At 42.2% G+C, this 26,970-nt stretch overlaps 1 protein-coding gene across 1 annotated transcript; it reads left to right on the top strand.

The window, feature by feature from the left end:
• The first annotated feature begins 1,931 nt into the window (after window positions 1-1,931).
• Window positions 1,932-26,970, top strand: SLC25A20 (solute carrier family 25 member 20). The gene is made up of 9 exons (XM_031470275.2): window positions 1,932-2,131; window positions 8,867-8,959; window positions 12,119-12,246; window positions 14,880-14,970; window positions 23,742-23,859; window positions 24,563-24,635; window positions 24,994-25,103; window positions 25,596-25,720; window positions 26,126-26,970. The coding sequence occupies exons 1-9, from the start codon at window positions 2,027-2,029 to the stop codon at window positions 26,186-26,188; spliced, it is 906 nt and encodes a 301-aa protein (XP_031326135.1). The 5' UTR covers window positions 1,932-2,026; the 3' UTR covers window positions 26,189-26,970.

A 26,970-nucleotide genomic window follows, 5' to 3' on the forward strand; every position in this document is an offset into this window, starting at 1 on the left:
CCCTTCCATTCCTTGAACTCAAAAGCACCACTTTTTCTTTGTTTTCCTCCAAAACTCTAATAGCAACTTTGGCTTTGGGGGCTCCATCTTCCATTCCCACCCCTCTTCACATGGCACTGTCTTCCAGGGGTGGCATAGGCATCTTTATGCTGAAGGCTTCCTGGCTTCTGTCTTTGGCATTCGCCTCTCTCCTGGTTCCCATGCTGTACACCTGACACTGACCAGATATGTACCCAGATATGCCATGGGCACTACAGTTGCAGTGTGTCCTAAACCCAGAGTTGCTGCAGGTTTTCTGGTAATGCCTCTGGGCTCTATCTCCTTTCCCATCCTTCCATGATCCCTGGCTCAGTTCATGCCTTCACTGTCTCTTGCCTGGACCACTATAATTTTCTCTTAACTGGTCTTCCTGCTACCAGGCTCTAATTCATCCATCCAAAATAGATTTGCTAAAACAAATTGATCTGTCACCACTGTGCTTAAAAATCCTTCCATGATTCCCCATCACCATCTAGAAAAAGCCCACAGTACAAAGTAGGCAGCGCTTGAGACTTGTCCCTGCCTCCTTGCCTTCTACTCCCATACAGGCCTTCTGGACCAGGCAGGCCCAGTCATTTCCTGACCCCAATCGTGATCTGTCACTAATTTTTCCACCTCTAGCATATGTGTTCCATCCTCCCTGATCTAGGCTTCCTGCTAGCCTGGGAGTGCCTTACAGAGGAGAACTGTTATCAGGTCAGCTTGATAGTGAGGTACCTGGTGCAGAGGAGGGGTATGTTTATTGCTCATAGCTTTTTAATTTGAGAAATTTTAAACATACAGAAACAATGACAAAGTAATATAGTGACCACCTGGATACAGTCCATCTACAGTTAATAAGGCAAAAACATTAGCATCATCCTTAACTCCTCTCTTAAGTATCTTATATTCTGTTCATTAACAATTCCTTTAGGTTCTTCCTTCAGACTATATCCAGAATCCAAACATGTCTCACCACCTCGTTGGCTATCCTCTGATCCAGTCAGCATCTCTGACTACCACCTTAAGCCTCCTCAAGTCTCCTTGATTCCTCTTTGCTCCCTGGTCGATTCTCACCCAGCAGTAAGAGGGATCCTAGTAACTCAAAAGTCAGACTATGTTACTCCCCTGCTCAAAACCGCAGAATGGCTCCCATTTCCTTCAGAGGAGAGGCTGATGTCCTTACAGTGGCCAAGAAAGCCCTGTTTGACATACCACCATTACCTCCACGTCATCGTCTCCCTAAGTCTGCTCTAGTCACCAGGGTTTCCCTGTGGTTCCTCAAACAGGCCAGGCACAGCCCATCTCAGGGCTTTTGCATTCTTTTCTTCTGCATAGAAAGTAGTTCATCCTCCATGCCATATCTATGGACGGGGACTCACTTTCTCAGGTCTTGAATCCAGTCACCTTTTCAGTGAAACCCTCCCTTACTCAATTAAAATTGCAAATTACTTATCCTTCTCCCCAATACGCTCTAAGTCTCTTTCCAGGTTTATGTTTCTTCATAGCAGTTGTCACCGCTTGATACACTATGCATCTTTCACTTATTTACTTTTGATATGGTCTGTAAGTTCCACAAGAACAGGGACCTATATGCTGTGTTACCAGCCGTGACTTCAGCACCTGGAAAGACGCCTGGCACATAGCAGTCGCCTTCTGCGCAGTGAGTGTAGGAATGGGAACTTAAGGGAGAAACCACTTAAGTCCGGAAAGACTTCCTGGAGGAGTAAGTCCACCACTCGCCGCTACTCCCAAACACCGCCCACAAGGCGTCGGCGCCAGCCCCGCTCTCTCAAGCCGCGCCCATCGAGGCCGGGCTGCGGCCGGAAGCAGCCCCACGGCGGAAGCCAGGCCCGCCTGGCGGTCTAGGCCCTCCTCCCGGCCTGCCCCGGGCTCATGCCCCGCCCACCCGAAAGTGGGTGAAAGGTCGGCGGCGCCTGCGAGGCGGCTAGGTCAGTGGAGCGGGGCCGGCCGGGAACCCACGGACTCTGTGACGGACGGACGTACCATGGCAGACGAGGTGAAGCCCATTAGCCCGCTCAAGAACCTGCTGGCCGGCGGCTTTGGAGGCATGTGCCTCGTGTTCGTGGGGCACCCGCTGGACACGGTCAAGGTGCGAGGAGGCTGGGGCGCGGGCTGGAGGAAGGAGGCCGTGGCAGGGCGCGGAAAGCAGGGTCTCCCGCGAGGCTTGGCCCGTGACAGAAGGGAGGTCCGTGGCAGCGTCCTTGAAAAGTCTAGGGAATTTCCCTTTCACCCTTTTTGAGGGTTGGGGAAACTGTACCTGCACCCCAAAGAGCTGGACGGCGCAGAGTAAGCAGCCTCTTACCGCCCACCAAGGGCTCTTGGTTTAAAGTTCTCTGTCCCCTAATCTCTTCTGATCTGGCGCCATTTCTTTGGGGATGGGAAAGAAAAAGCGCCTCCCTGAAGCTCTGACTTCTGCAAACCCTCACATTATCAACAGGGTTGAAATAGTTCACCTCAGTAATAAAGACTGCAGCATGGTTAGTCTAGAGGTTTTTTGACACATACCTCTGGAGTCAGAGTGGTCCATCACTGTCTCCTTTGCACCTTTCTCGCCCCAGAGAGAGGCTTGACAACATCTTAAGCCTGTCGCTGCACATCAGCCTGAGTGGCCTCCTGTGGGAAGCGATGATGTCTTCAGTGACTGAGCCCCTTCCAAGGAAAGCAAGTGATCAGCTTTCCCCAGGGCCAGGCTGATCCTCACAACATCGGGGTGAGGAAACCATGGTCAGATTGACTCTAGGAGGGAGTAAACTCATCAGGGTTCATTCCCTAGTTATCCTCACATTACACCTCAACTCTATCCCTTGCAACACTCTCAGCAGTGCCTTGCTGGAGACCAAAGTCCATACCCTGTGACTTAGCATTCAGAACTTCATGCTAGTTTTCTAACCTTATTTCTGGACAAACAGGTGGAGAAAAATGACAGATCATGGCTAGAGTGTGCCTGTGTGGAGCAGACATGAGCCTTATAGAGTGGGAACCCTATGTAGGGGATTTATTAGAATATTGGATCAGGTTTCTTCCTCAGGGAAATTGCTTTGGGGATATTCTCTAGGCAAGTTTGGCAACAAGCTCTTTGATGCCTTTCATCTAGGAGAGGATCTTGAGTCATTCTACACAAGACCAAGGTTAAGCAGCAACCAGGCTGGTTTAGGCACTGAGAAACATGAAATCAGATGTTCATTCAGTAGTTGGTGAATGCTGTGTGTGTTAGGGCTTCGCAGACAGTGGTCATTCTAAGTGGCACTGTCTAGTAAGGGAGAAAAATTGGCCTCTCTTCTACTGTTGATTTCATGTAGGCAGAGATCTTGTTAGTTCCTGGCATCTGGGGCCTCTCTTTAAAGAAAAGCAAAACCCTGTTTCTCCCTAATACAAATGTTGCTCTTACCTCCATATCCTCTTGCCCTTCCTCCCAATCAGATGTCAATCCCAGGAAGGGCCCAGTGACCTCTGTACTGAAATGTAACTGACTGAAAATGCTCTTTGGTATTTTTTTTTTTTAATGGAGGTACTGAGGATTGAACCCAGGACCGCATGCTTACTAAGCATGTGCTCTACCACTGAGCTATAGCTACCCACTAACTGGGATTTTTAATAGCCAGAAAGTCTCTTTTTAGCTTAAAGCAAAACCACAAATTGCTGACTGCTATCTTTTGACCTCAGCGAGCCAGGTGGGCTTCAAACAAAGCTTGGCCTAGAGGCACTTCTAAAGGTCCAAGGCAACTCACAGTGGCCTGAGAAGGCAGGAGCTGCAGCACTTCAGAGTTGGAGCTCACAAGGCTCTGTGGCAGGTGGTGAAGGGCTGGCTGAGTTCTGACTGGATAAGTAGGGAGACTCAGCACTTCTGGGCTGGGGGAGGGCAGGAATGGAGGCAGATGTAGGCTTGGCAGTGAGAGTCAGGTGTAAACTAAGACTAGCCATGAGGACTTTTATGTTCTTGCTGGGCTTGGATGGCTAATGTCATAAGACAGGTATGAGATTTATACAAAATCACGGAAAGGTATCAGTCAGATGTTTTGATCTATTTCTCTCTCCCCACTAACTACGGGAGCTTATGCCTAAGCATGGAGGATCTGAGGGCCAAATAAGGGACTTTGGATGTAAGCAGTAGGAGTCTCTGGAACATTTCTACTGTTGTGTCCTATAAACTCCTCAGATGTGCATATCACCTCCATTGCCTAGAGAATGATTTCTTTAGTGTGGATCATAAGGCCCTAACAAATACAAGAATGAGAAACTAAAAAAAAAATAGAAGAACAGCATGATGAAAATGGTGTTTTGGAAAGGTTAGTATGGTAGTAATCTGAGAAGGATTTTGAAGCAGAAGAACTCTAAGCACAAAAAGAGCCAGGAAAAAGACTGCAAAAGTGACGTGAGTGTATGAGTTATCTCTTGCAGTGTAACAACTTACCCCAAAATTTAGTGGCCTAAAGCAATAACAATATTCATTAACTCTCACAGTCTGTGAGGCAGCTTAGATGGGTAGTCTGGCTTAGGGTTTCTTGTGTGATTGTGAGTATTGGCTGGGATCCAGAATATATAGAAAACTTACAACTCAATAACAAAAAGACAATCCAATTTTAAAATAAGCAAAGGACTTAAATAGACATTTCTCCAAAGAAGATATATAAATGGCCAAAGACATGTGAAATAATGTTCAATTTCACTAATCATTAGGGAAATGCAAATAAAAACTACAATGAGATACCAACTCATACCCAATAGGATGGCTACTATCAATAAAACAAAATAACAAATGTTAGCAAGGATGTAGAGACATTGGAACCCTTGTGCATTATTGTTAGGAGTATAAAATTGTACAGCTACTATGGAAAACAATATGCCAGTTCCTCAAAAAATTAAAAATAGAATTACCGTATGATCCAGAAATGACACTTTTCGGTATATACCCTAAAGAATTGAAAGCAGAATCTTTTTTTTAACCATTTTAATTTTATTGTAGTTAATTTACAGTGTTGTGTTAGTTTCAGGTGTACAGCAAAGTGATTCAGTTATATATATATATTCTTTTTCAGATTCTTTTCCATTATAGGTTATTACAAGATATTGAATGGAGGGGTAAAAAAACAAACAAGATATTGAATATAGTTCTCTGTGCTATACAGTAGGTCCTTGTTGTTCATCTATTTTACATGTAGTAGTGTGTATATGTTAATCCCAAACTCTTAATTTATCCATCCTCCCCATCCCCACCTCCATTTTCCCTTTTGGTAATCATAAATTTCTTTTCTGTCTGTGAGTCTATTTCCATTTTGTAAATAAGTTCATTTGTATCACTTTTTAAAATTCCACATATAAGTGATATCATATGATATCTGTCTTCCCCTGTCTTACTTCACTTAATATGATAATCTCTAGGTCCATTCATGTTGCTATAAATTCATTCTTCTTTATGGCTGAGTAATATTCCATATATATACATACACACATACACACATACACATACATATACACCTTCCATTGTACATGTATATTCCACACCTTCTTTATCCATTTATCTCTTGATGGACATTTAGGTTGCTTCCATGTCTTGGCTGAAAGCAGGGTCTTGAGATATTTGTACATCCATGTTCATAGCATTATTCACAATAGCTAAAATATGGAAGCAAGTGTCCATTAGTGGAAGAATGAATAAGCAAAATATGACATATACATACAATGAAATATTTTTCAGCTTTAAAAAGAAAGAAGTTCTGACACTTGTAACAACATGGATGAATCTTGAAAGCATTAGACTAATATGTGAACTAATTCAGTCACAAAAAGACAAATAGTATATGATCCTACTTACAGGATGTGCTTAGAGTAGTCAGAATCATAGAGAAAGAAAATAAAATGGTGGTTGCCAGGGGCTGGATGTAGGGAGGAATGGGGAGTCATTGTTTAATGGATATAGAGTTTTAGTCTTAAAGGCAAAGAGTTATGGATGGTGGTGATGGTTGTACAACATTATGAATGTATTTAATACCACTGAACTGTACACTTAAAAATGGTTAAGATGATAAATTTTATGTATATTTTACAACAATAAAAAAATTGGGAAGGAAAAAAGGGGCAAAGATCTGAATAGACATTTCACAATACACAAATGGTCAATAAACACATGAAAAATGTTCAACATCATTATCCATCATGAGAATGTAAATCAGAATCACAGTAAGATACCACGTAACACTCACTATGATGGCGATAAAAAGAAAAAACATACACACACACACACACACACACGATAGTTCATATACTATGAACTATATACCTCATATACTCCTGGTGGGAATGTAAAATGGTGCAGGCTCTTTGGAAAACATTCTAGCAGTTTCTCAGAAGGCTAAACATAGAGTTAACATATGACCCAGAAATTCTCCTGTGATAATTTTATGTGTCAACTTTAGTGGGCCATGGGGTGTCTAGGTATTGTTCAAACATTATTACATTATTCTGGGTGTATCTGTGAGGGTGTTTTTGGATGAGATTAGCATTTAAATCGGTAGACTAAGTAAAGCAGTTGCCCTCCCTAATGTGGGTGGCCCTCATCCAATCAGTTGAAGGCCTCTTTAGAACAAAAGGCTGAGCTTCCCATGAATAAGGGGGAGACTCCCCCTTCCTGACTCACTGAGCTGGGACATTGGTCTTTTCTTGCCTTTGGACTCAAACTGAAACATTAGCTCTTCTTGGGTCTTGAGCCTGCCAACTTCTGAACTGGAACTTAACACCATTGGCTTTCCTGAGTCTCCAACTTGCTGACTACAGATCTTAGGATTTACCTACCTCCATAACTGTGTGAGCCAACTCCTTATAATAAAGAAAGAAAGAAATGGATCTCCATATCCTATTGGTTCTGTTTCTCTGGAGAATCTTCACCAGTACAATACCCAAGAGAACTGAAAACATATAGCCACACAAAAACCTGTGCACGAAAGTTTATAGCACCATAATTAATAATAATTTTTAAAATGGGAAAAATGCAATTTTTCATTATCTGATGAACAGATAAAAAGTGGTGTATTTATACAATGCAATATTATTTAGCAATAAAAAGGGATAAAGGACTGATGTATTCTATAACATAAATTAACTTTGAAAACATTATGCTAAGTAAAAGAAGCAGGTATGAAAGACCACATATTGTATGATTTCATTTATATGAAATATACAGAATAGGCAAATCCATAGAGACAGAAAATAGATTAGTGATTGCCAGGATCTGAGGGGAGAGGGGAATGGGGTGTGACTACTAATGGGTGTGGTGGGGGTTTTTTTTTGGGGGGGTGATGAAAATGTCCTAAAATTGATTATAATGAAGGCTACACAACTCTGAATATACTAAATACCATTTAACTGTACACATTAAATGGGTGAATTTTATGGTATATGAATTATATCTTAATAAAGCTGATAAAAAAATTGGACCAAAGACACCCCACCAAAAATAAACCAGAAAAGATGTTGGCCAGGACTGCACTCATCTGAAGCACTGGCTTCCATGTGGTTCATCCATATGCTGGCGTGTTGGTGCTGACTGTAGTCAGAAGGCCTTGTTTCCTCTACACATGGCCTTTCCAGACAGTTTGAGAGTCCTATGACATGGTGGCTGACTTTCCCCAACACAAGTAACCTGAGATGGAGATAGGCAGAAGCTGACCTTTTTGTCACCTCACCTTGGAATTCACATATCATTAACACCACCACATTCTATTAGATAGAAGTGAGTCACTGAGTCTGGCCTGTATTGAAGAAGAGAGAAATTAGGATTTAACTTTTGAAGGGAAAAGTGTCAGAGAGTTAGTGGACATAATTTAAAACCTCCATGCTGGGTAAGGATGGGTGAGGACTTGGCCTAAGAGAAGACTCCATACAGAAAGAGAAAGAAATTAAGATTCTGGAAACACCTTGAAGGAACTCTCCAATAGACTTGATGCCCATGTGAGTAAGAGGAGGAAAAGCAACAGGAAGTAGTCAGATGCTAGAATTTCAAATCCCTAGAAAGAGGGTGGCCTGGTGGCTCTGGCACAAATGGGATGTTCATCAGGAGGATGACATTCTGGAGATAATTTGAGTAGGGAGAGCTTCTCCAGGCAGTTGGAAATGTAGCCCTAAAGGTGGGGAGAGATAGTCTGAAAATGGCCAAGTAAAAGTCATCACTGAGCAGAAGCTGAAGCCCTGGAATCTGAGTTTTCTGAAAGGGCTAGTGGACCAGATGAGTAGGGTACTTAGCCTTAGAGAACACCTGGAGTAGAAAAGGAGACAAAGGAGGGAAGTTTAAGGAGAGAGACAGTTTGAGTCATTGGATACACCAGAAGGTCAAGAAGGATGAGGACCAAGAAAAGTAGGATTAAATCCACCTCACTCTGAAATACCTTTGTTGGAGCACCTTACCTAACCACCAAAAAGGTGCTGCCCATGGGCATAGGGAGTGCCTAGAGCTGAGCTTTGCATCAGCCAGGTCTGGTTTCTGTCACATCACTTGAGCTCACTAAACCCAGTCTCCTCATCTATAAATCAGTAATACCTATTCCACTGGCTCATTGTGGGGTCCATTAACTAAGAAATAAATGACAGAAGTAAATGGCTGAGCAAATCAGAGAAACTGTCGTTCTCTAAAAGCATGCAACTAATGACTTACAAGTGCAGGGTTTGAATGAACTAGAGGAAAGAGAAGATTGAATCCAGCAGGGAAAGTGAATGCCAAAGACATGCACACAGGTGCAGCTTTCTCTGCTCAGAGTTTGGCAGACAGTTGGGCCATTGTTACTGACAGGCAGTTCTGATTCTGGGAAATGATTGTTTTAACTTCTGGTTTCAGGTCCGGCTGCAGACGCAGCCTCCGAGTTTGCCTGGACAACCTCCCATGTATTCTGGGACCTTTGACTGTTTCCGGAAGACTCTTATGAGGGAGGTATGGTATCTTGGTGCCGGGCTTCCATTCCTTTTATCAGAGGAACACGTGTACAGGGTTGGTTTGTTACTTCCCTGTGGGATAGGGTGACTGTGCAGTTCTGCTGGAGGTCTAGCCCACAGCTGCAGCTCTCAGTGTGCCATCCCTCCTATTGTCATTGCTCTGGAGTCTATGATAGTTCTGGCTACTGTTTTATGTGGATGACTGAAGCTAATAGAATGATTTTATTTTGGAGGGCAGAATTTAGACCACAGGGAGTTTGTGAGGAATAATCGGAGACATGAAATGAAAGAAAATGCAAATCTGGATCAATCAATTCAACAGGGTTCAGTGACAGAAGCTAACTTAAAGTCTAGAGGAAAAGTCAGCCAGTCTGAGGATCAGTGAAAAAGGCCAGCAGTGTCTTCAAACCCCTAGACAAGGACACTAAATTGGTCTGGTGCTATTGCATTACATAATTTTCAGATAGTTCTTCAGAGTGAAAACATGGGATTTTTAAAAAGTTTTAATGATGTCTATTACTCACTTCATTAGCACATATGTGACAAGACCTTGTTGAGAACTTTTCCTTTGCTCCCTAAAACATAACTCTCATATGAATAAATACTCTATAAATACATAGTCTTTATTAAATATACAGAAACTGAGAAGCAGGTGTCACCCAGGTAAAGAAGGGATGCTGATAAGTGATGGACTCGGCCTGGAATGAGAAGCTATTCCCAGGGATCCTGCAGGACCCAGGCATGGGAGGAAGATTTTGAGGTGGCTCTTATCCAACCATCCATGAGTGAGATGGTGCTGCATTTTCTTCTGTATGGCTCTCTTTTGTCTCTGCTGCCCAGGGTGCAGTCTTTGGACTTTAGGTCTGCTCAGAGTCCTCTGCCCTTACAGAGAGGCAAGATTACCTGCTCTTGGTCAGCAACTGTTTGTAAGAGCACCTATTTAGCAGCTGGGCAATGTGTTGGATGCCGGGGGCCTGGTGAGAAGGGCTTGTATAAATCCATCTCCCCACAGAATGGAATAGGCTTCCTTAGTCTGTATTTTTGCATGTCCCCGGTTTTTGCTGTGTCAGATTGAGCTCTCTGCTTTGAGCTGCCAGACAGGTATTGATTGTTCTGAGTGGAACTGGGTGGGTCAGACAGTGAAAAGAAGGCTAGAGGAGCTGTCTGGAGACATAGGTTTGGCCCTTGGGCCTGGGGCATCCTTCTCAGCCCAGGTGGGGAGCTGTGGGAGGAGGTCTCGAGGGGCTTTGTCACCTGCCGCTTTTGTAGATCCTCCTCAGAACCTTCTCTTCCCATTCACCCTTTCCTATTTACTGCCTCTGCACTTTGTCTTTGGAGAGTCTAGTTGCAGCCTGTAGAAGTGTTAAACCTTTGCAGGATTGGGAGGAGTGCTGACAGGTATAGTTGTGCCCCTTTAGTTCTGGAAAGAAGATGGGTTGTGAATGCCCAGAGTCTGCAGCCAGGCAGTTCTTCAGCCTGAGCCTCTGGACCCTCCCCAGGTGCAGCCCCACCCTGTTTCTCCTCCTACTTTCTGTAGGGAGCAACTTTAACATTTTTTTGTATTTTGTTTTAAAAGTTATTCCTTACTTTGTATTAGAGTGATACAAGCATTTAGTTTGTTATTGAAGAACTTGTAACAAAGTGACCTGCCAGTCCCAATTCTTCAGAGACAGCTACTTTCAGCTCTTTCAGGTGTTAATGCTGTTTTCTACCTAGCTACATAATGTATATTTTATACATTTTTTATGTTTTAGCTACCTATTTGTGGTAGATGATTTTAACTCTTACATTCCTTATCTCTTCTTTCAGCCCTGCCCATATAATCTTGTCATACTTTGTGGTTTAACACAATTAACCTTTTCATGATTACAACTTTATATATGTTTTTTTCTGTTAACTAATGTTGTATAATGTGCATTTCTTGTGCAATTTTTTGTTTTTAATGAAGTTGGGTTAATAATTGTGTCAGTTTCTTTTGCTTGTGTTTCTTTGAATTGCTGTCTCTGTCGTACCCTGAATGCTCTGTAGAATACATTTTTGTTTGGTTTTCCACTGCCTGAACAGTTATAATCTGTTTTTCCAATGCGTGTTGTTCTGCTTTGTTTTTCTTGGAAACTTCCCTCCTAGAGTCCTCTGTCTTGGTACTCTCCTGTGGACTGGCTCTTTCTCAGGCCCACTGCACCCACCACCAGCCTAGAAATCCCCTCCACCTCTCTTGGGCTGAACTTGTGGTCTCCTCAGTCCCAGATCTTCCTCTTCCTTGGTTTACTAACCTGTTTGGTTGGGATACCTATTTGTCTGACTGTCTATTTATTGGCTACTACATGGTTCCTTTCATTACCAAACTGTACTAGTGAAAACTGATGTGGAGTCTTACTATTGTTTTTAACAATAAAACCCCCATGTCTCAATACTTGAAAATCCCAAAATTTCTTACTTACCCATAATCTCATCCCAAGGAAGTCACAATGTACATTCTGTTTTGTAGTCTGCTTTTTTTCTACGAGTAGTCTCTTCTCATGTTACCATGTGATTTTATGGACTTCTTGCTGTTTCTCTCATTAATCTCTTATTTGGGAGTTTTCAGGTTCATTCCAAAATTTTGGTACTTTGTAAATGCCTGATGTCATTCTTTTTTATATCTTTGAGTATTTCCTTAGAATACATTTCTAGACAGAGAATGTTCCGATGCAAGTGTATGCTACATGTTGCCAAATTGCCTTCCAGAGTAGCAGCTGTTCCCAGTTTCTCCAGCAATGTGTAAGAGGACAACTATTTCTTTTTTTTTTTTTAATTGAAGTATAGTCATTTTACAATGTTGTGTCAATTTCTGGCGTACAGCATAATAGTTCAGTCACACATATACATACATATATTCATTTTCATATTCTTTTTCATTTTAGGTTACTACAAGATATTGAATATAGTTCCCTGTGCTATACAGAAGAAACTTGTTGTTTATCTATTTATATATAATATAAGAGGACAACTATTTCTGATGAATATGGGGGTCTTCTTCCTTTTAAAAGTTCTCCTTGCTTGGAGGAGAAGTAAAGGAAGGAAGCCAGAGTATCAGAGGACACACTGCTTCCCTGTTTCAGTGATGTAAAGGGTAGTTGTTTCTGTAAAGAGCTTCTGCTTCTGTGATTCCTTGCAGGGCATCATGGGTCTATATCGGGGCATGGCTGCTCCCATCGTTGGGGTCACTCCCATGTTTGCTGTGTGCTTCTTTGGGTTTGGTTTGGGGAAGAAATTGCAACAGAAACACCCAGAGGATGTGCTCAGGTGAGTACTTGCAGACCTGCAGCACTTGATGCTGTCCTGCCTGGTGGTGTGATGTGGGTTAAAGGAGAGATCTTTGGCAGACAGTCAGTGACTGTCCTCCTGGGTCCCCAAGGCTGGTTGCTGGTTGTTCTGCATGAGGGAGATACTTGAGTTTCCTTTGCCCTGTGAACCAAAAGAGAAAAGAGAAAACCCAAAGCTCTCCCGTACCCCCTTACCAAGTCATCATAATTTCTGTGAGGTAGTATCGCTTACTGGGGCATTAGTAATACCAACCCCACAGCAAAGGGAGATCTGAATGCCATGTGTGTAAAAAACCATGAAGGCACCTGGTGCTGCAGTAATGACAGCAGCAGCTTTGTTTTCCATCGCCTGGGCTGGGAAAAGGGAAATTTCCAGCTTTTGTTTTACTTCATTTTTATAACATGACTATAACTATTTCAGATACTGGCTTCTCTGTTCAAGTGAAATAAATAAGTATATTTCCTTTTAATAAACTTAAAGAAGTTGGATTTGGGTATGAAGAGGCAGGTGAGGCAGAATTATAGTTCAGAATTTACCAAATAGTTAATGAAAACAGGCTTTTGGGGATGCAAGGGAATTCTGAGTGGGGACATGGGAGGAAAGACACGCTCTGTCTGAGCTGTGCAGGGTGACAACCCCCGGGAGGGGCTGTAGGCAGCACAGGACTCGCAGAGGCTGGCCAGGACTGGGATCCAGGAGCTCAGGGGAGGAAGCCCAGGGTGCTATGTGGTTGTTTCTGTCACTACCTCAGGCCACAGCAGGCTGAGTAAGGGTCTAGATGTAGACAGAGATGCTAGTAATGTGATGCACTATTTCTGGAGTCCTTGTGATCCTTTGAATGTGACTGGCTTCTATAAACAGTCACAGGTAGCCCCAAATGTGGGTGTTAGGGGTCCTTTTGAAGCTGTGTTTGACTGTTGGTCCTTCAAACGTCCCTTGGACACATGTCCTCTCTGAGCACCTGGTCTTTTAGTTCATGTGCCAGCTCACAGCCGTACCAGGGCCATGCAGAAGAACCCCTAGTGGGGTCACTGCTACTATTTCAGCCTGTGGGTTGTATTCCCTGTACTATTGCATCTGTGCTCAGAGAAACACACTTCCTGCTTAAGCAAAGGTTGAGACACTCAGGCCCTCACCGCCATAATCCTACCCCACGTTCTTGAACGTCAGCCTGGCCACATTCCTCTCCCTGCAGTAGTCTTTGGGGATAATATGGAAAGGAGCATTATCAAGACCTTGCGGTGGAAGCCCAGCACTCACAGATGCTCCCCTGGTGTGGGGGTGAGGGGTAGCAGAATGGCCCGGGGGTCATAGGGTATCTACGTGGTACCCTGTGTATACCCAGAGACCCCATTCAGAGTCTAGTCCCCAGTCCCAGGAGATGGAAGTGTGCCCAGCCTAAGATCTATTTTTCCCTGTGATCCAAAAGAGAAAAAGAGCATATTGGTGTCATGAGGGGAAGTCTAGTTGCTGAGAGGGCTCCTCTTGGGGACAGCAGTGTGAACTGAGACTGTGAAGGAGGCCATGCATGAAAGCAAGTCTCTTGACTATTCAATAGTCAGCTCATGTGCTGGGCTTGCATGCCTGGGGTAGTGTGTGAGCCCTGCGTGGGCTGAGTGCATGGGAAAACCAGGGATGCCCTGTCTAGGGGAAAGGACCTGAAGTGGCTGTCTCTCTCCCTATCCCATTTTAACATCTGTTTTCCAGGTTTTGGGCTCCTTGTAGGGTGGGACACCAGGCTTGAAGGCTTAGCTGTCAGATGCTTGGGGTCAGGAGGGGCCTGAGGCTTAGGCTAGTAAGTCAAGTTTTTCAGCAACATTTGTTAAATTGTGGAGACTCTGTTGAAATTCTGTTTGTAGCTTTGTGCTGCATCGCTTCCAGACCACTCTGGTATTGCTAATCTCAGAAAGAAAAGGAGATGCCAGGGGTAGCACAAGCAGTGATGCCAGGAGCCTCCAACTCTTCCAAATACTCAGTGTGGCTCATTCTGGGGGGGCCATGGTGAAGATCCATATCCCTGACCACTAGGGAACTATTCCCTGCACAGAGGGCCACAGGGCCCATCAGTCTGTCTGGGTACCATCCCTGTCTGGGCCTTTCCTAGCATCTTACAACACATTCCCTGCAACTGGCAGGGCTGCCCCTTGGCCTGTGGAAGTGGCCACGTTTGACTTAAAATGTTCTCAGGCTCTTGGTGATCCAGAGGAGGTGAGCTTGATGGGAAACGGGTTGACTGAGGTTTACATCATGGGTTAGAAGCTTTTTTCCACAACAACCCTGAATTTTGCCGATGAGGACTCAAGGCTCGGAGAGGCTGGAAAACTTGTCCGTAGTCACAGTGCATGGCAGGACTAGGGTGGAAACCATCTCTGACTCTAAAGCTTCTGTCATGAGGCCATCTGAATGGCTCATAATGTTCCTGGCACTGAGACCCCTGCCCTACGAATATACCTAGAACTTGGCTTTTGTGCAAGATATGATATATTTGTGCTAGACTTCTGCCCAGTCCAATTACCTATTTTTTCTTACGAAGTTATCCTCTTTGCTGGGCTTGCCTTTGTCCTGGGTGTTAAGTCACGGGTGCTTGCCTCTTGTTTTTGTTTTCAATGCAGCTACCCCCAAGTGTTTGCAGCTGGGATGTTATCCGGTGTATTCACCACGGGAATTATGACCCCTGGAGAACGGATCAAGTGCTTGTTACAGGTAAGGGTATGATCCGGGGTGGGGGATGCGATCTGGGAGGGAGGTGGCTAGCTTTTCCCACTGGGTATACAGTTTTATTTGGATGTTTATGTCCTTTCACCCTTTACAAAGGCTTCAGGTCAGGTGAGCAAAACAGTTTCAAGGTTTTCAGAAACATGAAAGGAATCATAGTAGAATCAAGAACCAGGACAGTATAACAAATCAACCAAATGTCACACCTGTGACATGTCAGACCAGACTTATCCACCCTCATTAGCAGCTACTTCAGGAACTCTGAAAGGTGAGTCATGTCTCATCAGAGGTGGAAGGGAGGCTGCTCCTGCCCAACATATCTTACGTCCCTTACCCTTTGCCCTAAGTCTCAGTGCCCTTCGAGTGCCTGGCTTGGTCCCAGGCTGAGGATGTGAACTGGCTGCCTGCTTTACCACACAGGGCTCCTTTTTAAAAAAAAGTGTCATTGCTTTGTTCTTTAAATGGCTGAGCAATTTAACACACAATCTTTGCTAGAAAATTTTGGTACTGTGGAGAAGCACAAAGAAAACAATGTATTTATTACTCATGTTATCACCCCTCTGAGGGAATCACTTTTATGCTTTCTGTGTGTCTCCTAGTCTTTTTTATAAACATGTATATTAAGAAATGTTATCTTTTGAAATAAAATTGGGGTCACATGGTGCAATTGTTTTGTAACCAGCTTTTTTCATTTGCTGTATCACAATATTTTTGTGATTATTTTTCTCAAGCATCATTTTCTACATTTTATTTCAATATGTGGCTGTCATTTACCTAATAATACCTCATATGGGGGTATGATAAATTATATGCCATAGTGAAGATCTTTCAATAAGTTTTTGCCGATGTACCTGATTATTTTCTTAGGATAAATGTCTAGGCTTGAAATTAGTATGTTTAAAAAGTATGTACTTTTAAAAATATTTTTAATGCATATTAACAAATGGCCTTCCTATAAAGGTCTGTTCCTGTCTATTTCTGTCAACAGTAGAAGAGCACCCACTTCCCAGCAGACTCTGCAGCATCTAATTTACAATGTTTGCTAGTCTGATGGGTGAAAAATTTGCAGTTTGCAGTTTCAATTTTTCACGCTTTTAATTGTTGGTGAGATTAATTATTTTGATGCATATTAGCTGTTTGTAATTTTTCCTTTGTGAAGTGTCTACTTGTGTTCTTTGCTCACTTATTTTTTAATTGATTTATAAAAGCTTTGGACATATTTTTAATATATTGTTTAAACATTTTTATACAGTTTTTAAAGGTTACATCCCATTTACAGTTATTATAAAAATATTGGCTATATTCCTTGTGTTGTACAATACATTCTTCTAGCCTGTCTTACACGCAATAGATTGTACCTTCCACCTCCCACCCCTAAAAACTTCAGACATATTAAGTTTATTAACTTCTTATCATATGTGGCAAGTCTTTCTCCTGGTTTCCATTTGTCACTTGATTTTGTGCATTTTTTAATTAAACTTTTTCTTTTGAGATAATTATAGACTCACATACAGTTGTAAGAAATAATACAAAGAAAAAAAAAGAAATACATGATACAGAGAGAGCCCATGTACCCTTTACGCAGTTTTTCCACACAGGTAACATATTGTAAAACTATATCAAAACCAAAATACTGACATTGATATAGTCAAGATACAGAACATTTCCATCATGCCAAGGATCCCTCATGTAGCCCTTTAACAGCCACATTCACTTCCCTTACCCCTCTCCAGTCCTTAACCACCCCAGCAACCACTGATCTGAGCTCCATTTCTGTAATTTTGTAATTTCAAGACGGGTATATATAAATGGAATCATACAGTACGTAAACTTTTCAGATTGGCTTTTTTAACGCAACATAATTTTCTGGGGATTCATTCAGATTGTTGCCTGTATGAATAGTTCATTCCTTTTTAGTAGTCCGTGGTGTGGATGTACTACAATACATTTAACTTTTCATCTATTGAAGGACGTCTGGGTTGTTTCCAGTTTTTGGCTATTATGAATAAAGATGCTATAAATATTCATGTACAGAGATTTTTTTCTGAGAAAATCAGTCTTCATTTATTTGGGATAAATGCCCAGGAATATAATTGCTGAGTCATAGGGTAGGGTAGTTGCATGTTTAGTTTTCAAAGAAACTACTGAACTGTTTTTCTGAGTAGCTGTATCATTTTACTTTCCCACCAACGAATGAATGATCGAGTTTCTCTGCATCCTCATCAACATTTGGTGTTGTCAGTATTTTTAATTTTAGCTATTCTGATAGGTGTGTAGTGATATCTCTTTTTAATTTGCATTTCCCTAATAGCTGAAGATGTTGAACATCTTTTCAGGTGCTCATTTGCTGTCTGTATATCCTGTTTGGTGAAATGTCTGTTTATGTGTTTTGCTCATTTTCTAATTGGATTATTTGTTTTTTTATTATTGAGTTTTGACAGTCCTTTATTCTAGATACTAGTCCTTTGTCAGATATGTGGGTTTGCAAATATTTCCTTCCAGTCTATAGTTTGTCTTTTCATCTTCTTAACAGTCTTTTGAGAAAACATTTTTAATTTTGATGAAGTCCTGTTTGTTAATGTTTCTTTTATGGGTTGGGTTTTGGATGTTTGGGGCATCGGATCTAAGAACTCTTTACCTAGCCTGAAATCCCAAAGATTTTCTTGTGTTTTTTTTCTAAAAGTTTTATGTTTTCCATTTAAGTCTGTGACTCCATTTTGAGTTAATTTTTATATTATATATGAGAATTAGGTCAGAGTTCTTTTTTTTTTTTCTTTTGCCTGTGGCTGTCCAGTTGTACCATACCATTTGCTGAAAAGACTTAACCTTTCTTCCATTGAATTATGTTTGCAACTTTGTTAAGAATCAACTGGGCATGTCTACTTCTGAGCTATTTTTCCCCCCTCATTGATCTATGTGTCTATCTCTGTACTAATATTTCACAGTCTTGATTAGTATAGCCGCATACTAAGTCATGAAATTGAGTAGACTGATCTTTCCCACTTTAATCTTTAAAAAAAAATTGTTCTAGCTATTCTAATTCCTCTGTATTTTCATATAAATTTAGGATAACTTAGAAAATTGAGAAAAATCTTGTTGAGATTATGTTACACTTATAGGTCAATTTGGGCAGAGTTAACACATTATTTTGAGTCTTCCAATCCATGAACATGTTCTGTCTCTCCATTTATTCAGAACTTTAATTGCTTTCATCAGCATTGTGTAGTTTTCAGGATAAGCCCTTATTATGTTTTCTTATATTTCTACCTAAGTGCTTCTCTCTTTTTTGACTTTGGAAAATGGCATTGTAAATGGTGGTACTATAATTTTTATTTTATTCTCTACATGTTAATTGCTAATTTATAGGAGTACAGTTGATTCTTGTTTGTTAATCTTACATACTGTGAACCTTCCTGAACTCCTTTATTAATTCTATGGCCTTTTTTTGGTGGATTCTTTGGGATTTCCTACATAGATAATCATGTCCTTTGCAAACAGGGACAGTTTTATTTCTTCATTTCTGAACTGTTTGCCTTTTCTTTCTTTATTTCACTGGCTAGGACTTCCAGTACTAAATTGAGTAAGAGTGATAAGAGTGGATATTTTTGCCTTGTTCACTATTTTGCTGTTAAATATAATGTTAGATGTAGGGTTTTGGGTTTTTTTTTTGTTAGATGCTCTTTATCAAATTGAGAAAGTTACTTTCTATTCCTCTTTTTCTGAGAGTTTTATCATGAATGGATATTGACTTTTGTCAAATGCTTTTTCTGCATTGATTGATGTGATCATGTAATTCTTCTTTTTTAACCTCTTAATATGGTGGATTGCATCAGTTGATTTTCGAATATTGAACCAACTTTGCATTGCTGGAATAAATCCCCCAACTTGGTCATGGTGTATAATTCTTTTTATATATTGCTAAATTCTATTTGCTTATATTTTGTTAAGGATTTTTGTGTCTAGTCTTGAGAGATATTAGTCTGTCATTTTTTCCCCCCTGTATTGTCTTCTTCTGGTTTTGGTATCAGGATAACATAGCTTCATAAAATGAATCAAAAAACAATCTCTGTTTTTTGAGATTGTGTAGAATTGGTATTAACTTTTCTTTAAACATTTGGTAGAATTTTAAGTGAAACCATATAGACTTGGGGATTTGCGGGAAGGAATTTAAAGTTAAGAATTCAATTTCCCTAATAGTTACAGGGCTATTCAAATTACTTAATTTATATTGGGCAAATTGTGGTATTTTTTGTTGTTGCCTTTTTATCTAAGATGTCAAATTTGTATGTAAAGTTGTTTGTAGTATTCCTTTATTATTCTTTTCTCATCTGCAGGTTCTGTGGTGTTATCTTCTGTTTTATTCCTGGTGTTAGTAATTTGTGAATTCTCTCTCTCTCTTTTTTTTTTTTTTCTGTCAGCCTCACTAGAGGTTTGTCAATTTTATTGATCTTTTCAAAAAAGATCTTGTTTTCATTGATTTTTCTCTATTGTTTCTATGTTTTCAATTTCATTTCTTTCTGTTTGTATTTTATCATTTATCTTCTTATTTTCTTCTTTCTGCTTGTTTTGGGTTTAGTTTGCTTTTCTTTTTGTGTGTGTGTGGTTCTTGAGGTACAAGCTTAGATTACTGATTTGAGGCTTTTCCTCTTTTCTAATGTATGTAGTTACTGTTTTTCAGATTAGATATTTTCCATTGTTCTATCTTCCAATACAGATTTTTTTTCTCTCTTCCTTGTATTCTGCTGTTGAGGGGGCCATCCACTGAGCTTTTTATTTCAGTTGTATTTTTCAGTTCTAAAATTTCCATTTGGTTCTTCCTTATATCTTTTATTTCAGTGCTGAGATTTCATTTCTTTACTGCGGCTTTCTGTTTTTTAATCTATTTCAAGCATGTTAATAATTACTCATTGAGGGATTTTTTTTTTCACAATGGCTGCTTTAAAATCTTTGTTAGATAATTCTAAGATCACTGTCATCTTGGTGTAGGCATCTATTGCTTCTTTTTTCTTTCAGTTTGAGAGCTTCCTGGTTTTGGATATGATGTATGATTTTCAATTGAAACCTGGATATTTGCATATTACATTGAGATTCTGGATCTTATTTAAACTTTCTGTTTTAGCTGGCTTTCTCTGACACCACTCCAGCAGGAAGGGAAGGATGCTACCTTGTTACTGCCAGGTGGAAGTCTAGGTTCCCCACTTCGGCCTCTGTTGACACTTGAGGATGGGGCGCTCCTTTTTACTGCTGGGTGGGTGTGGGAATTCCATTGTCTCCACTGACAAGACAGGACAGGAGAGTGCTGGTGCCAGGCTGTCAGGGATGAAAGTCCTTATTCCATACTTAGACTTCTCTGACTCCACCCAGGCAGTATGTTGGGTACCTCGTTATAACCCTGTAAAAGGGGAATTCTAGGCTCCCCGCATGGTCTTTGCTGGCGTGGATGGGGGTGAGGCCACAGTTTTTCTACGGTGTACTGCTATAGTAGAGTGTTCATTGTCTGAAGTTTTTCTATCTTTCTAGGCTGTTCCTTTCCTGGTCCTTTGCCTAGAGAATGTAAGCTTTTGTTGGGGCTTCTTTTTGGTCTGTGCCTGTTGACATTTCTGGATTGCCAGTTTCTTTTGCCTCAATTTTGAGATATAGCAAAACAAAAACAAAAACAAAACAAAAAAACAGGAACTCACCACTGTGTCATTCCTCAAGTCCCAAAGTCCTTAGCCACTTTGCTTCTTCCCTCTAAACTCTCAGAGTCCTCTTATATTTGTTTAAAAAAAATAATATCTAGGGCTTTTTGTTGTGTTCAGCATGAGGAATAGGGAAAATACTCCTTAATTACTATTTTTTGTTTCAGTTTATTTTTTGAGGGGGTAGGTAATTAGGTTTATTTATTCATTTTTAATGGTGGTGCTGGGGATTAAACCCAGGACCTCATGCATGTTAGGCACATGCTCTACCACTGAGCTATACCCTCCCACCTCGGGAAAATATTTCTTAGAAGTGCAAGTCTATATATTGGTTTTGACTAAGGGAATGTTTATTTTCAGTAGGCTTGTCTGTTAGTCTTTTCCTTCATGGTTTCTTCTTTCTTTTCTTTCTTCTTTTTTCCACCCCTTCTTTCTCTTTTATGCCTGTAGTCCTTTTCTCTCCTACAGGAGACAGTCCCCATCCATATTCTTCTCTTACATTCCTCCACTCTGCTGGGTGACTGCTTTGTACCTCACTTCTCTTCTGAAGCTCCCATCCTCTCAGCAGATGATCTGGCTTGCTATTTCACTGAGAAAACTGAAGCCACCAGGAGAGGACCTTACCAGATGCCCTCCACTGCCTCCAGCCACCCACTTGGCATCTGCTGCTACGTCCGTGACTGCCCAGCTTGTTTCCACCAAGGACGGCCCATGCTTCTGTTTGACCCTACCTCCTGTCCCCTTTTGCTCATCCAGAGACCTTACTTCAACAATTCTCTCTCTCCTCTTCAACATAAATTTTTGCTCTTCAATGGATTGTTCTTTTCAGCAATACAAGCATCAGCATGTTTGTATTTTCACCTTAAAAACACAAACTTCTCTCTTGGAGGAATGGGAGGTACAAACTCTTGGGTGTAAGATAGTCTCAAGGATGTACTGCACAACACAGGGAATAGAGTCAATATTTTATAACAATTGTAAATGGAAAGTAACCTTTAAAAATACAAACTTCTCTTTATTCTGCTTGCCACATCAATTTCTGTGTTTCCTGTTTTTTTCCCCCTTACATCAAAACTCCTTGAAAAAGTTTTTGTTTTTCTTTTTTTTTTCCCCTACTCTTTGTCTCTAGTTCCTTTTTGCTAATTGTTAAATCCACTTCAGTCTGGCTTTTTCTTTACAACTGTAATGAAAGTACTTTTGACAAGTTCACCAGTGACCTTTACACTAAGTTTAGTGTTCAGTTCTTGGGCCTGAACACTGATCCATTTTGATGCATCAACAGAAATTTGACTAAGCTAATCCCCTCATCTTCCTTGAAGAGCTATCTTCACTTGGCTTCTCTCCTGATTTTCCTCCTACCTACTTGGCTGCTCTTTCTCTGTATCCTTTGTTGATTCATCATCATCTTCCTGATCTTTTAATGTTCATGTGCACAGGGCTTAGTCCTATTACACTCATCTCCTTGATGATTTCTTCTTGTCTCATGACTTTTAGACACCATCTATATGCTAATGATTTTCCAATTTATATCTCCAATTCCAGACTTTTCCCGAACTCCAGAATAGTTTATCTAACACTTCCATTGCATGCTAATAAGCACTTCAAAGTCACCATGTGCAAAACTGAACTGGTCTTCCTTTATACCTGCTCTACCTACAACCTTCTGCAACTCAGTTGGTGGCAATACTATCCTAGTTTTTTAGCCCTAAAACCCAGGACTCCTCCTAGATTCCTTTTTGTCTCACTGTGCATATCCCATTTGTTGAACAATTAAGTTGGTTTTCAGCATATCCCAAATCTATCCCTTCCCATCACCTCCGTCACAATCACATTGCTCCAGGTCACCTTCAGCCCTGGCCTGGATCACTGTGAGGGCCTCACTTGTTTCCCTGCTTATAGTCTGTGCTGTACATACAGTGAGAAGATTCTGTTAATATGTCAGTTCCATGCCCAGTTCTCTTTGGCCTACTCCCACCCCCAGGTCACTGTGAATCAGCTCTAGTGTCCTCTGGTAACATGGGTCTCCCTGGTGTTCCTCAGACACACCAGGTTCACCTGTGCTTGGACCATCTGGGAAAGTTATATTTTTAGAAAGCCATGATACTCGATTGACATTGTCTTAAATTTATTATTTTTAGAAAAGTTGATGTCTTTCTGATTGAAAACTTCTCGTAACCAAAATTATGACTCTCTTCATTCACCTTTTCTTTTGTGCCCCTTGGAAATGTTTCAGAGTTTTATTTATCCAAATCATATTGCTTGATGCACATGTATTTTATTGCTATTTTGAATGGGATTCTTTTCCATTATTTTCCAACTAGTTATTGTTGGTATGTAAGAAAATTACTGGACTTACATATTTATTTTGTAAGTATTTCTCCTTGGAGCTTTTAAATCTGAACTCGCTTTCCAGCTTTAGTTACCTTTGGTTGATGCCCTTGTGTGTTCTGATTCCTCTTGACTGTGTACTTGCTGTGGATCCTGCACAGGGCTGTATTTCTCTCAGATCTTTTCTGAGATTACTCCCGCCTGCCCTCAGGCTCTTGGCTCTTAGGCCCTGGAGTCCAGAGGCTGGGATAGGGGCCTTTCCTTGGCCCTCCCCTAGCTCTGCACAGAACCTCTATCCAGGTGCTTAGAGCTCCAAATACAACTTCTGGTTCACCTTCTCTTAACTAAGTTTCACGATCAGTTAGAGCTTGGGATGGATTTGGTGTTCAGTGGATATTTGTTGAAGGAATAAGTGAATGACTGAAGTATTTGTCTCTTCCTTTCTAGACCTTCCAACTAGCTTTATTTGGAATGCTCTTATATTTGGGAAAGTTCCTCAACTTATTTTCCAACTCGTCTGTTGATTTTTTTCCTGGTTAATGTATGTGTACTTTGTCACATTTTCACCCAGCCTTATTTCATAATGACTTCCACCAATATTGCACATTCTAAATAACTATCGATTGGACAATGAAGTCTTTCATTGGTCTAACGCATAATGACCACTCCCACACTCACTTTGTAATCTTCTGTAACCTGTTGAGTCTGTTGATGGTGGTGCTGACTTGATGACGCTTCCCTCCTTCTCAGATTCAGGCTTCTTCAGGTGACACCAAGTACGCTGGTCCCTTGGACTGTGCAAAGAAGCTATACCAGGAGTCTGGGATCCGAGGCATCTACAAGGGGACTGTACTCACCCTCATGCGAGGTAACCTTTGAGGCCCTCCACCTGTGGTCAGTTTGGATGGGGGGACTCACCTGAAGTGGATTTGCCACAGAGGGTCTGGCCTGGATCACCAGATTAGCCTTGGCACCAAACATGACAGGGCCGGCACTGTGTGTCCTGGTTATAGGCCATCTCACCTCTGGCCAGCATGCACACAAAGAGGATGGGGGGACCTTCCATCTTTCTGGTCGGCTGGCCTTTAAGGCTGGAAGTCATGATAGCGGCAGTTGGAGTGGAGTAGACAGAAATCGTGACTGGAAGGATGAGTGGAAAGAAAGAAGGACTTAGGAACAATGGAGCTCTTTGTGGCTTGAGAGGCATGTCCTAGTGTGGTGGCAGTAGGAGAGGCAGAGACAGGCCCACCCTTGTCCTGAGATGGCAGCTTGAAGGAAGCCAGTTGCTTGCTGTGGTTATAACTGCTTGGCGTGGGCATATTAGTGGGGACCACTCAGAAGGCCTTTGAAGATGAAATGATGCCATGCATGTTTGCAGTCACTCACACCAGTGCTTGCTTGCTCAAGAACAGCATCTGATCACTGCAAAGTGATTATTGCAAATAGGAAGTGCTGCTGAGGAACTTCTAAGGAAACCTTGAAGGGTCCAGTGCCAAGCTTGGCTCTCCTAAGAGCAAGAAATCTGTGAGGATTTTATATCATTTAATTGACCTCTTTCTTGCCACTTATAGATGTTCCAGCCAGTGGGATGTATTTCATGACATATGAGTGGCTGAAAAATACCCTCACTCCAGAGGGAAAGAGGTGAGAACAGAAGAACTTAAAGTCACTTTTCCCAGTCGTGGGTAGGTTGCCCTTTCCTCTTAGTGGGTCTGAAGGCAGGAGTGGGGCTTGCTTCTGTCTCCATGTCTGCTTTCCTCTTGTTGCTGCTGAGGCCCAGCTAATACCTCTTACTCTGTGCCTCACCCAGTGGAGCAAGTGTCTGAAACAAGTACAGGAAGCCTCCTCCAAGGAGCGGCAGCTACCACGCCACAGGAGCCCTGGCCTTAGACCTCCAGCCAGTTTCTCCTTCTCTGTGGCTGCCCTGTCTGCCACTGGAGGGATGGTCTGAATGCATTTTCACAGCCTTTGTCTGACTGGGGCTGTGGTTGGTATTCTGCAGTGTCAATGAGCTCAGCGTACCTCGGATCCTGGTGGCTGGGGGCATCGCGGGGATCTTCAACTGGGCTGTGGCAATCCCCCCAGACGTGCTCAAGTCCCGCTTCCAGACTGGTTAGTAGAGGAGAGTGGGACAGGTTGGGGGTGGAGTGGGTCCCAAAACTGGCTGCCCCTGGGGTACAGAGCTCTTAAGGCCTTAGGGATACTCACTCTCCATAGCAGCACCCAACATCTGCCTGATCAACATTCTCCCTTGCAGTCATTTGTGTTCTTAGAACCCTAGACTAATTTTCTTGTCGGCTTAAACACAAAATTGAGATAATAAGTCAGAACCACCCTCCTTCCCCAACTTAAGCTGAAGGACTGTTTGTTTCATTCTTTATTCCCTTCTCTACCCTCTTGGCACCAGTAATCCAGATATTTGTGTCTATTCGTCCCAAGGTGAACTGTGTTGTCTGTGGATGGGTCCCAGATGACCTGCAAGGTGTCCTCTCGCTGGTGCTATGGCCCTGCAGGAAGACTTGACTACAACATTGTCCCCATGTGGGTCATCATGGTCAGGTCGGGAAGCTTCCCGAAGCCTTAACAGTTGGGTTCTGCCCACAGCGCCTCCTGGGAAATATCCTAATGGTTTCAGAGATGTGCTGAGGGAGCTGATCCGGGATGAAGGAATCACATCCTTGTATAAGGGGTTCAATGCAGTGATGATCCGAGCTTTCCCAGCCAACGCGGTGAGTGACTGGCAGGGGCTGTGCTTTTCCCTTTGGGGCTCAGAATAGGGTGCAGATGGGCTGACTTTGCTTGTTTCTGGGATTGAATTGGGGGCTCACTTTTCCCAAAACCCCACACTCAGCCAGAGCCTCCTTATTTGCTCCTTTCCTGAAGCTGCCCTTGTGATTCTCTGAGATGAGGAGCTTTGATTTCCTGATCTGGCCATTTGAAGTGGGCAGTTGTAGGACATGCGTTTTCCTCCCCTTTTAGGCAGGAGAAAGCACAGCTAGATTCCCTGACCTGGGTTAGGAGTACTATTAGGGAGGAGTTCTGGTCCTGATGAGGCCAGCCAAGCATGGTGCTGAGGTCTCTGTGAATAGTCTCAACTCCTGTTGGCTTTTTTCTTCCTTCCAACCCCTTCTCAGGCTTGTTTCCTTGGCTTTGAAGTTGCCATGAAGTTCCTTAACTGGGCCATGCCCAACTTGTGAGGCTGAAGGCTGCTCAAAGCTTCAGGATGCTGGAAGCTGTCGCCCGAGGAGGAACAATGGGTGGGACTAGGCCACCCTGAAGGGTGAGGGGAGGGGGATGGTTGGATGAGAACCCTGTGCATGGGCTTGTTGAGACCATTGCCTTAATGACATCCTCTACCTGGTATAATTTGCCATTTTGAAACTTGAATCCACTCTTGTCAATTGAAGGGATCTCACGAGGATTTGGAGATGGAGCAAGTAGCTTCTAGATTGGATACCACCTATGGCCAGAGTGTTGTCTACTGGTTGACTACTCTCCCTACTACACCCAAAATACTCCCCGAGAAAGAGGGAAATCTCAGCCTCTCACTGGAGACACTGCATGTTTTCAGCCAGCTGACCAGGAGCTGGGTCCGTCTTTGATCCCTAGCCAGGAACACTTACCAGATTTCCAGGGTGTCATCTAATCCTGGCCTGCACGTGGGAATGTGGACTTGAGGCCCACATCTGTGTGTCCATGTAGACTGAGCAAATGTGCCTGGGGCAGATAGCCTGTTAACCATCAGGTTATTTCTTTTTCATGCACGCAAGTAATCAAAATTAAAACTAGAGTAGCCTAATTTCCCAGGAGTAGGTGGAGAGCTTTCCCTCCTACAGTGAGGAGAGTTTTGAATCGACAATCCCAGCTTGCTAGGATAAGTGAGAAATCCCAGGGTGTAGGAAGGCTCTTTTTGCACACTCTTTTCTCATGAGAGCACCCTATTTTAACAGGAAACAATAAATATTGTTTCTAATTTTTA

The sequence above is a fragment of the Camelus dromedarius genome, chromosome 17 (genome assembly GCF_036321535.1).
Source record: "Camelus dromedarius isolate mCamDro1 chromosome 17, mCamDro1.pat, whole genome shotgun sequence".
Lineage (NCBI taxonomy): Eukaryota > Metazoa > Chordata > Mammalia > Artiodactyla > Camelidae > Camelus > Camelus dromedarius.